The 12,056-nt window shown below is 54.0% G+C and overlaps 1 protein-coding gene across 3 annotated transcripts in view; it reads left to right on the plus strand.

Moving 5' to 3' along the window:
- The first annotated feature begins 742 nt into the window (after window positions 1–742).
- The window catches only part of F8 (coagulation factor VIII), a 32,156-nt gene continuing 20,842 nt past the window's right edge, over window positions 743–12,056 (plus strand). For 2 of the 3 annotated variants that reach the window (XM_068411695.1, XM_068411697.1), the window contains exons 1-10: window positions 743–951; window positions 1,055–1,245; window positions 4,967–5,091; window positions 5,391–5,513; window positions 5,974–6,186; window positions 7,247–7,318; window positions 7,784–7,891; window positions 9,817–10,038; window positions 10,317–10,551; window positions 11,645–11,819. In XM_068411695.1, the coding sequence (XP_068267796.1) occupies window positions 1,094–1,245; window positions 4,967–5,091; window positions 5,391–5,513; window positions 5,974–6,186; window positions 7,247–7,318; window positions 7,784–7,891; window positions 9,817–10,038; window positions 10,317–10,551; window positions 11,645–11,819 (1,425 nt within the window). In that variant the 5' untranslated portion in view covers window positions 743–951; window positions 1,055–1,093. Of the gene's footprint in view, window positions 1,246–4,966; window positions 5,092–5,390; window positions 5,514–5,973; window positions 6,187–7,246; window positions 7,319–7,783; window positions 7,892–9,816; window positions 10,039–10,316; window positions 10,552–11,644; window positions 11,820–12,056 lie in introns of all 3 variants that reach the window. The other variant, XM_068411696.1, reaches the window with a different exon arrangement.

Here is a 12,056-nt window from a genome sequence, read left to right on the forward strand (position 1 = left end):
GTGAGCTGAGGGAGAACCACATGCTGGTGTGTGTGAGCACATGTGTGTGTATTGGGGGGGGTGAGGGGGATTTACTGGGCTTTTAAACAGAGATAGTGAAAATCTCTGAGTTTAAAACAGAAGAAATTTGCAAAAAACTTTTCAGTGCATCTTCTCTGAGCTCTTCTGCAGGACCCTGGAAGAAGAGCAGAACAGTGAGGAACAGCTAGCAGGTGGGGGACTCCCAGGGATCACCCCAACCCTCTCCCTCCCATGTGCCTCATTTTGTGGCTAAATCATCACTGTTTGGACAGGGATGCACCCCACATACGTACATACGTGCATCCCTGGCTATTTCCTCACCTCCAGCCCTGCCGCTGCAGATGCAAAGTGCCCTGCAGGCTCACAGTGCTGGGGGACACAGGGCAGCCTCTCCTGCTTCGTAGGAATAAGCCATCTGCATCCTGAAGGCAAATTTTCCCCTAAATTGCCATTTCCTCAATCTATGCAGGCTAGCAGGTACAGAAGGCAGCTGCCAGCTCCCTGGGGGGCTCCAGCCCCAGGTAGAAGCCCAGACTGACCTATGGGGGAAAGAAAGGGGAAAGAAAGGCTCCTGTAGCCTGGGCAGCACCAGGGCACTGGCCTGCAACCCGCTCTCCTCCTTCCCCTCTGCGGTAAGAGAGAAGGTGGGACCAGGCAGAGACCGCACCTAAATTCCCCTTCCTCTGCAACCCTCCCTTTCCTCACCTCACTCCAGGACACAGGCCAGGACACTGAGCCAGCTGGGTCCTGCAGTGGAGCTTACGGCCGCTCTTGCCCTCCCTTTCCTTTTGTTTTTTCCTCTCCTCCTGTCACTGCCACCCCAGAGGAAGAGAGGGGCAGTCCATCGCTCGCATGCTCCGCTTTGCACTAACCCACTCGAGCGATTCCTCTCCTGATGTCTTTGAGAAACTCAGTGCTCTGACTGAGCCTGTGAGTGCTGGCTTTAAATCATTGTCTCCTGAGGATTATAACAGCTGGATGCAAAGATAAAGGCTTTTCTCTCCTCTTTCCTTTCTCATTTCTTCCTTTTCAGTTTTCCTACTGAACCCAGAGCGGTTCCCAGCTGGTGGACATGATGCTGGTGGGAGCACTGCGCAGCCTCCTGCTCCTCTGCCTGGTTGAGGAGGGCATCAGCAAAGTCAGAAGATACTACATCGGTGCAGTGGAAACTGCCTGGGACTACATGCACAGCGACCTGTTCTCCGTGCTGCAAGTGCCTGCAGGGTAAAGCTCTTTCTATTGCAATTCCAGCACCCTGCTATGGGTGTTCTCCCACCTCGGCATGCACAGCACTGTGAGCTTGGGTCCAGGCAGGCAGGTGCATGGGGGCAATCGGGCAGGGTGGATTCACTGAGCTGCTGGTACAGCTGGGAATGGGTGTTCCTGTGCAATGGGGAGTCACTAAGTGCAACCCCTAATAATGCACAGGTGGAATAAATCTGCAGAGAGATGCAGACCTGCTCTGCATTATTTTATCTTAGTGCCATTTGCCTGTGACCCTTTAAAGTCTGTGCCCAGAGCCAAGAGCTGTTTCTCCAGCCTGTGCTTTCTCTTCTGCTCTGTATCCTGGGAGATTTGGGTAGATGTGAGGGGAGATGGGGTCCTGTGCCTCCCTGCCTGGGGACTGCAGAGGGAAGTTGGCTGTGCCTTCTTGACATAACTCAGAGCGGCAAAGGCTCTCCACAGGGTCTGCCCCTGGTAAAAGCCAGTTTTAGTTATTTATATCTTTGTGTACATTACATTGCTGGGGCTGACATTTTTCCTTTAGGGAATGAAAATAATTTTTAGGGTTTGTACACAGTGCCAAGAGGGAGGAAGGCATGGTGGTTTTGCCCAAATACTTTGGCGTAGGAAGGAAGTGTCAGTTGCACTGCTCAGGCATCAGGATGGTGGTGTCTGGAGACATAGCTGGCTTGGACACACGCGGCTGTGAATGGGCAGTTCTCAGCTCGGCATGGGGAGCAGAGCCGGATGGCTACATCCCCTGTGGATCAAGCCATACCCCTTCCCTCTGCCCCACTGCTACATCCGCTTCCCCAGGCTCTGTGCTGGGGTCACATCAGCCCACGGCCCCATCTGAGATCCACACTGGCTTGAACAGTGAGGAGCTGTGGTGAGGCACTGGAAACCAGGCTCTGGTGACGAGCCAGGTCAGCCTGACTAGCTGCTGTAGTCACTGTATCAGAGTTATGTTGTTTTTCCCCTCTTTGGTTATTTCAGGAGGAAAACTGCATCCGGCAGCTCCCATTTTACTAATGCACCCCCTGCCCTGCCTTTACTAACATTGCACTCAGATCCAATAGGCTACGGTGGAGGTGAGGTCACTCACGCCGTTAATTCAGCCCTGTGGCTTTCCATTTCAGCACAGCTTTAATGACATGCTTGCACACTGTTTCTGACCCAGGAATGACTCAGAGACCTGGCTCTGCCCTGAGGATGAGCAGGGCATCAACAGGCGGTCTGAGGTCACTTGTCCTTCTCTAAAATGAGGAAAGATAGCTTTGGCTTTCTCAGAGAGCCTTGGTGGCGTGCTCCACCTCGGAGAGGCAGAGCATGCCTGGGCAGTGCGGCTGCTGGGGGAGCTGTGGTGGGAACCGGGGCTTGCTGACGTGGCTGTTCCCAGCTGGATGACTGTGCCTTTTCCCTGGCCCTGCGGCCTCAGCACAGTTCCCCTCACATGGGGAGGGCACAGGAACCCAGCCAGGCTGGGGAGAAGAGGCATGCAGGAGCGAGCCAGGAGAGCATGGCAGGAGCAGAGCTGCTGCCGCAGCTGGGGTGCCTTTGAGATGTGCGTGGGGTGTCTTCTGTTCCACCCATTCTCCCTCGTGGTACCAGCATCTCATGGCAGCCCCCAAGGGTGCACCTCCAGGCAGGACCTCCAAAACCCCTGTATGTATCCAGTGGTTTCTCTGGCACGTTTGTAGAAATCTCGGCTAAATGAATGGGCTATGGCACACCAGGCCAGAGCTGCGTACGCCTTCCCCAGGATTTCAGTTTCTCTTCCTCCCAAACACAACCCTACCAGCAGGGTCAGAGCCGGGACCAGCATATCCTGCAACAGCCCCAGGGGTCTCAGCTCCAGCTCGGAGCTGGCGGCCATGTAGCAGCAGCCTGTGTTTGAGTGCTTCGGCAGCACAGGGTGTTTACCTTGGCTGTCTCCTGGCTCCGAGAGATGAACAGATAGTGCAGCTAACAATGCTGACCGAAGGTGCCAGAAACTTACGTCCCTGCCTCGGCTTCATCTGCCCTTTGGGTAGGAAGTCCACGGGGACCCCAAGTGCAGAGGACCAGCCAGAAGCACTTGGATCATGTCCCTGCATCAAACTCCACCTCCTTATCCTCTGCAAAAGCTGTCAGGCTCTGCTGTGCCAGCTGGGACCCAGCGCTGAGCCCTGGTGTCACCAAGTCTCCTCCCAGCCATGCCCCCGCATGCCACCAAAATCCCCCTGGCTCCAGAGTATTTCTGCCTTGTTTGCTGCAGAATTAGCAGGACCAGACCCTCATATCTCAGGGATGTATTTTCAGAGCTGGGCTTTCTGTGAGTTAGAGATTAAGGCACAGCTTCCCAACAGTGGACAGCCCAGTGCCAGCGACCCTGCAGCACTGCCACCTCCCAGCATGGCGTCACCCTGGAGAGCAAAGCTTGGTCCGGACCCTACTGCCATCGAGCCAGGAATGATAAGGGCTTGTGGGCGAAGTCAGCTGAATGCAGTGGCCCTGCTCACTGGGGCTGTGTCTGCCGGGGGCTTCCTACCAGCCCGGAAGCGGGGTTATAGCTATGGTGGAAAGGGCAGGAAGCTGGGCACGCGTGGGGTTTTCGAGGGCGCCCATCCTGCTCTGTCCCTGGGCAGGGTGAACCCTGCTCTCCCCACAGCATCCTCCAGCTGCAGGTGGCTTCCAGCTGGCAACGTAAGGGTGAGCGTGCATCACCCTTTCCTAAATTTAAGTCACTCTGGCTCCTTCCTCTTCCTCTCGAGGAAGAGTCGCAAAGGGAACCGCTGCTTGAATGAAGCCTTAGTCACAGGGGAGAACAAGCCTCCCTGCTTCTTCAGAGGGAAGAAAATACCACCTGGCTTTTGCTCCAAACAAAACAAGGCTGGAAGCAGTCTGTCTGGTTACCGGAAAAGGTCTCAGTCCCGGGGCTGATAAGCCAGCCTCTAAAATCCCTGGAGAAATTCATGGCTTTATTATCTTGATAAACATACTGGATTCCTTCTGGAAAATGAATTTGTTAAGCTGCTTACAGATAGAAAGTAGCTAACAGAGATAAGTGGGGTGTGAAATACGTTCAAGGCTCCTTTATCCTTCTGCTGCAAGGAGTAGTTTTTAGGGACGGGCTGTAAATCCCAGTTTGGTCAGAAAAGAAATGAATGTGGGGATGTTGCTTGGACCGCAGAGCAAACTGCCACAACCTGCCATGCAGCCCGACACAGTCTCCTTCCCAGGGGGAGCTGGGGAAGATGCTCAAGGTTATACGTGATGCGACGTCTGTCACGCCTGAAGGTGCTGGGGATGGGGTGGGGGATGGCTGCAGGGCAGAGGCCACCGTGGCACTGCTATCACAGCAATCCCAGTGGCCTGGGTCTCTGCTGGTGGGGAAGCATGAAGCTGGGCAAGGCACAAGGCAGGAGCCTGGCAGCAATGCCGGCGGCTGTGCCCGCTCCTGGCTGCAGCTGGGTATGGCACTGTGCCTCCTGCCCTTGTGCCTTCCATCGTGACTAACACCATGACATTAATCACTGCCACGTTGTCGTCCATGAGCTGAGCAAAATGTTTCCAAACATACCTGGGGGTTGTCAGGAAACTCAAAGGATACAACAGGGTGAGCAGTCCATGGGGCCAGCACAGCACAGGCAAGCGAATGGGGAGGGAAGGAAGAGGATGGCTGCTGCCCATCCGTGGATAGGACTGCGCAATCAGCCTTGGCTCTTCCTTCCTTCTGCAGCATGTCGGGGCACCCGGGCCCATGGCCCCCCACGGCTGGTGTCCCTCCCCGCTACAGGAAGGCCGTGTTTGTGGAGTACCTCGATGCCTCGTTCACACAGCCCAAGCCCAAGCCAGCATGGATGGGTAAGAAGCACCCGCAGCGCAGTGACCCCCAGTTCTCCTTGACAGCAGCCAAAATTATCGTGGGTTGGGTGCTGGCAGCTCCTCAGCCAAGAATGGGAAAGCACCTGGGGAGAGTCCCAGTACATCAGAGCTGCTGGGGATGCAGGGAGCCTTGCTGGTGCCAGAGAGGTGGATGCTGCCATGCTACGTGAGGGACAACTGCTACTCATGCAGGGGAAAGCCCAGACCCTTTGGGGCCCATGGCTGGGCGTGAACTGCCTGACCCCAGCTGCCTAACCCTGTTGTCTTCCCCTCTTCAGGTCTCCTGGGCCCCACCATCCGAGCAGAAGTCTATGACATGGTGGTCATCACATTTAAGAACCTGGCCTCCCGCCCGTACAACCTCCACGCCGTCGGGGTGTCCTACTGGAAGGCATCGGAGGGTGAGTCGGGCACCTCCTGCTCTGCCGCCTGCCTGCCGGGAGGGAGCGTGTCCCTCCCTGACCCTGCTATTCACGTCCCTCGGTCACAGAGGTGGCTTAGCCTGGGGGAACAACAAGACCATGCCCAGCCCAGCTATGAGCTGAGATGAGCGGACAGCCCAGAGCAAACCCATATCAGTTATAGAGGTAACACATAGGTTAAACCTGAGGTTGGATGCTTAGGGCCAGGAAGACTGTGCCCTCCAGCGTCAGGGCAGGTGATGGGCACACAACCCAAGCGAGTCTCCATCACAGCTCTGCTCACTGCCCTCAGACCAGCCATTGCCGGTGGGAGCTGGGTGGGCCCCGGGGGCTGGGTTGGTGAGAGGCTGTGCTCTGGGTTGGGGGAAGAAGCATTTCTGTAGCCACAGTGTGTTGGCGATGAACTTTCAGTGACATCTGGCTGTTCCTTTGGCTTTAGGTGCAGGGTACGAGGATGAGACCAGCCAGCCAGAGAAGGAGGGTGACAGGGTGGATCCGGGGAAGACACACACATACATCTGGGAAATCCAGCAAAACCAGGGCCCGACGGATGGCGACTCACCATGCTTGACCCACTCCTACTCCTCCAACATTGACAGTGTGAAAGACATCAACTCTGGTTTGATTGGAGCCCTGCTCGTGTGCCGACCTGGTAAGGACAGCACAGGATGGGGACAGGTCACGTGCAATCGTGAACCGAAAAGCAGAAAATCAAAGATGCTTACCAGAGGCTGAACATGGCAGTGGAGTCAGTAGGCTGTGGTCAACAACAGCACTTTTGAGGTTTGGCCCTTTCCTCAAAGAGTCCCTTCCCAGTGCAGGAGCCAAACACACTTTGGATTTCCCTGCTGGAGAGAAATTGGTTTCTTCTTTCCTTTGCAAGATTTCAGATCACAGATGAAATATTCTACCTTGTATCTGAACCTAATCTATCCATAAGGTGAATTGCTACGGAGGCATAAATGTTTGTCTTTCCTTCAGAGCTTCACCTAGCTGTGATCGTTCAGTGTCATCCAGGGTGCTTTGTCAAACAGGGTTTTGTTGGAAGAGCAAGAGGGAAGTTTGTATCAGCAAGGGTTAAGGATCAGGCAGGAGAGAGGCAAGACACCTGGGATGCTGCCTGGTCCACAGTACCTGTGCCTGCTCTCCTTCCTTCAGTAAACATGGAGGTGATGAAATCCTGACTGTTAATACTTGCTGGGTGCAAGGCACCAAGAAGTGTACCTGGGGTGGGATTGGTCACCTCTGGTTGAGCCATCTCCTGGAGGTAGTTGTCCAGACTCCTCTGTAGTCACTGGAGAGGAATGGGCACGAGTCACCTCCTCCCAGGGCACTGTCTGCAGGCTCCAGTGACTCACTGGGAGCAGTTTCTCAACTGATGGAGCAAAGTCTAGACAGTGCAGACAATGTGTTGATGAGGGGGCTAGATAAAATGGGCTCTTCCAGGTGACTAAGTGGATCCTGAGAGCTTGTGAGGCGAAGGCAGCACAATCTGACCTTTCCATGACTTCTGGGGGCAGCTGCCTCTCAACCATGGACTTTTGGGGAACGAAGGCTGAAAACAGGGCTGTGCCAGTCGTGAGACATGACAAAAGCAATCCACAGCCTGGCCTTGATTTGCTAGTTCTTGGAGGGCACAAAGGGAATTCCCTGGGGAGACAGGCATGGTGCCTGCTGACCTTTAAAGAGATCCCTCCTGTGGCATCTTGCAGGGACCCTGGCGAGCAACGGGAACCGGGATGCGCAGCAAGAATTTGTGATGCTCTTTGCAGTGTTTGATGAAGGTAACCACTCTGTTGACCGGTGTCGGACCCTGAATTCAGCCTGGTCTGGGGTGCATGTTTTGGCCATGGTGTGAGCGCAGCTGCTCAGCTCCCACACTGCCTCCCAAGGCTTTGAGCCTTGTACAGCCCCCCCCAACCAATGTGCTCCTGGTGCGGTACTGCCACTCCTTCTTCTATGACCCAGGTGCAGGGAGTTTGCAGCCCCCCCAGCTCTTCTATCTCATGCTCTGGCCTTGTTGCCATCACACAGGCTAAAGCTGCAGGGGAGTAATGCCCTGTCATGTGCAATGGTCACCACCACATTCATGCAGAGCTGTGGCCAGGTCTCCTGTGGATTTCCAACAGGCACCACACATCTGACCTCCCTGGATTTTGTCTTTCATACTGTTTCAGCCGGTGCGAAGGTTTCCTTTTTCTCTGGAAAAATCTCAAGTGAAAGTTGACTGCATCCTCCTCTGTCCACAGGGAAAAGCTGGTACTCTAAACCCGGCTCCCCAGCAGCTCCTCAGACCCTGCCTCACAACAGGACAGAGCTGCACACCATCAATGGCTACATCAATGGCTCACTGCCCGGTGAGTACCAGTGTGCTGGGGCAGGGATGGAGGGCATGGGAGGTGCTAGGAACAGGGGGGTAGCCAGATCTGTAAACTCAAGGTAGCTTGTGAAAGGATTTGAGAAGGGACATCAAAAGGAGTTTCCAGGTGATGGATCTGTTAGGCTGTGTTCACCCAGAGGGACTATCACATCCCAGCTCCTGCATCTGCCTTGCCCATTTACAGTGAGGCAGGACCTGTTTCTGGCTGTCTGTGTTGCCAAGTGCAGCTGACCTGCTCAGAGGTCTCCAGGAACAGTGCTGGTAGCCAAGAGTTTCATCTCTCGTAGCCCTGTGAACAAGGCTGGAGGTAGTGTTGAGGGGAAAATTCAGCTCTCACTAGCCTGGCTTTGACAACACACCTCTGTAGGGGAATAGAATCACAGAATCATTTAGGTTGGAAAAGACCCTTAAGATCTTTGAGTCCAACTGTAAACTTAACACTGCCAAGTCCACCACTAAACGATGTCCCCAAGCACCACATCTGCACATCTTTTAAATACCTGCAGGGATGGTGACTCCACCACTTCCCTGGGCAGCCTGTTCCAGTGTTGGAGAACTCTTTCAGTGAAGAAATTTTTCCTAACAGCCAATCTAAACTTCCTGGCGCAACTTGAGGCCATTTCCTCTTGTCCTATCACTTTCTACCTGGGAGAAGAGACCGACATCCCCCTCACTACAGCCTCCTTTCAGGGAGTTGTAGAGAGTGATAAAGTCTCCCCTCGGCCTCCTTTTCTCCAGAAAAGCAAAATAAAAGGCCATTTGTGGTCTCAGTGAAGACAAAAGTTGGCATTTTCTGATATTCTTCTGAGAGAAGATCCAGAGCTGCCTGAGAGTGAAGAATCTCCAAGGCAAACTGAGAAACACTGACAGGAGAGTCATTACCATCAGCAGCCTTGGTGAACCACACCCTGTAACCTCCCACCTGGGTCGGGCCATTCTCCAATAAAAGTCAAAAGCAAAACTCCTCTGAATTCCCTGTCCTGGTGGATCCATGGAGCTTGAGAGCTGAGTAGACCTCATGGTCAGCCGCTGTGCCTGCACAGTGGGTTTCCCCACAAGAAGGTATCCACCTCTGCCTAGCAGCCCCCTGTCTGGCTGCGGAACCTGGCCTGAGAGGTATCTGATGGAGGGGTGGCAAGGGAGAGCTGAGGGCCTCAGGATGGAGTCTCCACCCTGCCTCCTCCTGGCTCTTGGGATCTGTTCCAGTCATCTATTGCACTCAGTGCCAAAAACAAGTGCTTGACTCTGTATTTTACTTTGTTTGGCTTCAGCTTCCAGGAACTTGTTGTTAACTTCCCTGATAGATTACAGAGCCCTTCAGCACTAATTTCTCCCCAGGAAAATATTTTTTACAATGCAGTCAAGTCCTCTCCCATTTCCTAAGCACACTGAGCTCTTTGAGTCTCTCTGAGGAAGGAATTTTCTCCAGCCTTCAAATAATCCTGGTGACCTCTCTCTGCCCTTTTTGGGGTATTTTGACTACTGCTGAGGATGTGCTGGAGCCCTGCCCCAGATGCAATGTTTTAGTATCAGGTTGCCAGTATTGTGATCAGACAAATGATTCCCCTTTCCAGTTCTCGGTTCTCCCGGAGTCAAGGAGCACATCTACCTCTTTTGCCACGGCATCCCACTGTGACCTCTCATCAGCATGCCTCCCAAAGCCCTTGCCAAAGTTCCCCACTCTGTAAATCTAGTCTTATCTCGGACGGATGATGCGGCCTGCACCTCTGTTTTGCTCAGACAGCCCACGTTCACATGCAACTTCTCCAGCTTGAAGCCACCACCTTGCAGGGCAGGGGACTCTGCACAGCACGTGTCAGGCTCTGAGTCCATGACAGCAAGAATGGGGACAAGGGATGGACACAGTGCTGACTCCTGAGTGCTCTCCTTCTCTCCTGGCAGGTCTCACACTGTGCCTCAAGAAGCGGGTCCACTGGCATGTGATCGGGTTGGGCACTGGGCCAGAAGTCCACTCCATCTTCTTCGAAGCCCACACATTCCTGGTGAGAAGCCACCGTCTCAGCAGCCTAGAAATCTCCCCTGCTACGTATCTCACAGCCCAGACCATGCCAGGAACAGCTGGCTGGTTTCGGATGTTCTGCCAGATACCATCCCATCAGCAAGGTAACCTTATTCAGCAAGAGCTCGGGGGAGAGAAGTTCAGGGGATGGCCCAGGCTCGGGGTTCTATGCAGTGCTGCAGCTCCAAGGCCCCTCCTGCTCTGTAGTGTTACATCCAAGTGTAATCTGACCTGTGACCAGGATGGCATAGGTTGACCCATGTCATGGCCCATTTGATGGGGACACTAGTGGAGAGGACACCTCCCAAGCAGAGCCTGGGGGAGTGAGCACCTGAGCTGGCATGTCAATGTGACCCTTTCTGCCTGGCTTGTCTGAACCCAGCTGGCATGGAGGCCATTGTGAAGGTGGAGGAGTGTCTGGAGGAGCGCCTGATGAAGATGGGGAAGGTGTCAGATGAGCCAGAGGATATGGATTACCCTGAAGAAGATGAGGAAACTTATCATGTGATCCAAGTGCGTTCTTTTGCCAAAGAGAAGCCTGTGACCTGGACTCACTACATTGCGGCTGAGGAAATGGACTGGGACTATGCCCCCGTGAAGCCAGTGTCTCTGGACAGGTGAGAGTGGGCATGTGTGCCCATGAGGCTGCTCCTTGAGGCAGCCCTACCAGCTCTTCCCCTTTTCCTCAGAGATTTATTTTCCTTTTGCCCAACCTGGACAGTTATGTTCTTACTTATTAACACTAACAGTATGGATGCAGGACAAGGACGGCCTTGGGGAGGCCGTGGGAAGGCAGGACCTACCTTTGCTCCATTTTATCAAATGACCTGCAGAGGCATTTGGCTCTGGGGCATTTGTCTCTCTGTCACCAGGTCTCCAGGGTCAGCCCCTTCTGAACAGGCAGCAATGCCTGGTGACTCTTCTCACCCTCCAGCCAGGAGGCCCTGCACAGCCAGGACATGTGCCTGCAGCCCCAGAGTGTGGGTCTCCTTGCCCCGTCTGGAAGGACCTGCTCTAGATGGGAGAGGCAATTAGCCCCTGCTGATGCCCCACTTCTTGGAGAGAGAGGTGATGCAAGTGCGATATCTCAGCAGAAGTACCTTAGTCAGCACTGCACAGAGATGACGCTTGTCACCAGTCCCAAAGTCACTCTGCTGACGCAGGCTGTGTGGGCTGGGGCTGGCTTGGTAGTGGGGTCACCGGGTTCTGCCCTAGATGGTGACCCCAGCCAGCGGCTGCTACAGCAAGGCATGCAGGGCAGAAATCCCCACCTGCAGCCCCTTGCAGGGTAAGCCAGAGGAGGTGTCCTCTCCAGTTTAGAGCTGGCCATACTCCTGGGAAGGAGCTGGGATGATCAAGAAAAGGCAGCCACTCTGTTGCGTTATGCCTGCATACTGGGGGTGTTCCCTGACACAGAACAACCTGCTATGCTCTCAGCTCTCACAGCCACCACTTCCCTCCAAGACAGGGCAGTGTCAGCCCAAAACTGCTACTGTGCAACCTAGTTGAAGCTTTCTGCATTAAGGAAGCACTGAATCACTTGAAATGTTATTCCCCAGGATGTACATTGTGATTGCAAGGAAGGGTGTCCCCACTGTGCACTGGTAGTCCCCGGGCAGCTGTGTAAGTCCCTGGACAATGGAAGGTCTTGCTCGGGTTCTGAAAGCATCCTGCATGAGGCCATTTGCTCTTTCTCTGCCTTGACTGCAGAAACATCACGAGCCTGTTCCTGGAGGCTGGCCCTCAGCGGATTGGTTCAAAGTATAAGAAAGTGATGTTTGTGGAGTACGAGGATGCAACCTTCAAGAAGCGCAAGGTGTCGGATCAACTGGACAAGGGAATTCTGGGGCCTGTCATTAAGGGGGAGGTTGGAGATGAGTTTAAGGTAAGTGAGAGATTGCTTTCCACAAAGAGGGACTGGAAGGGAAAACTTCAAAGCTTGATGCTGTTCCTCCTAATAGCTCTTGGTTTGTGGCTAAGGTCTGACATAAGTCCTTGAGGTGCTCTGTCATGTTTGGTAATGTCCAAAGTTCACCAGAAAGGTAGATGTTACTGAAAGCTAAAGCTAAATACTCTCAGTGAGATCAGCAGAGATACACAGGATATGGCCCAGTCCCGTTGA

This window comes from Nyctibius grandis, chromosome 13, assembly GCF_013368605.1.
Source record: "Nyctibius grandis isolate bNycGra1 chromosome 13, bNycGra1.pri, whole genome shotgun sequence".
NCBI lineage: Eukaryota > Metazoa > Chordata > Aves > Nyctibiiformes > Nyctibiidae > Nyctibius > Nyctibius grandis.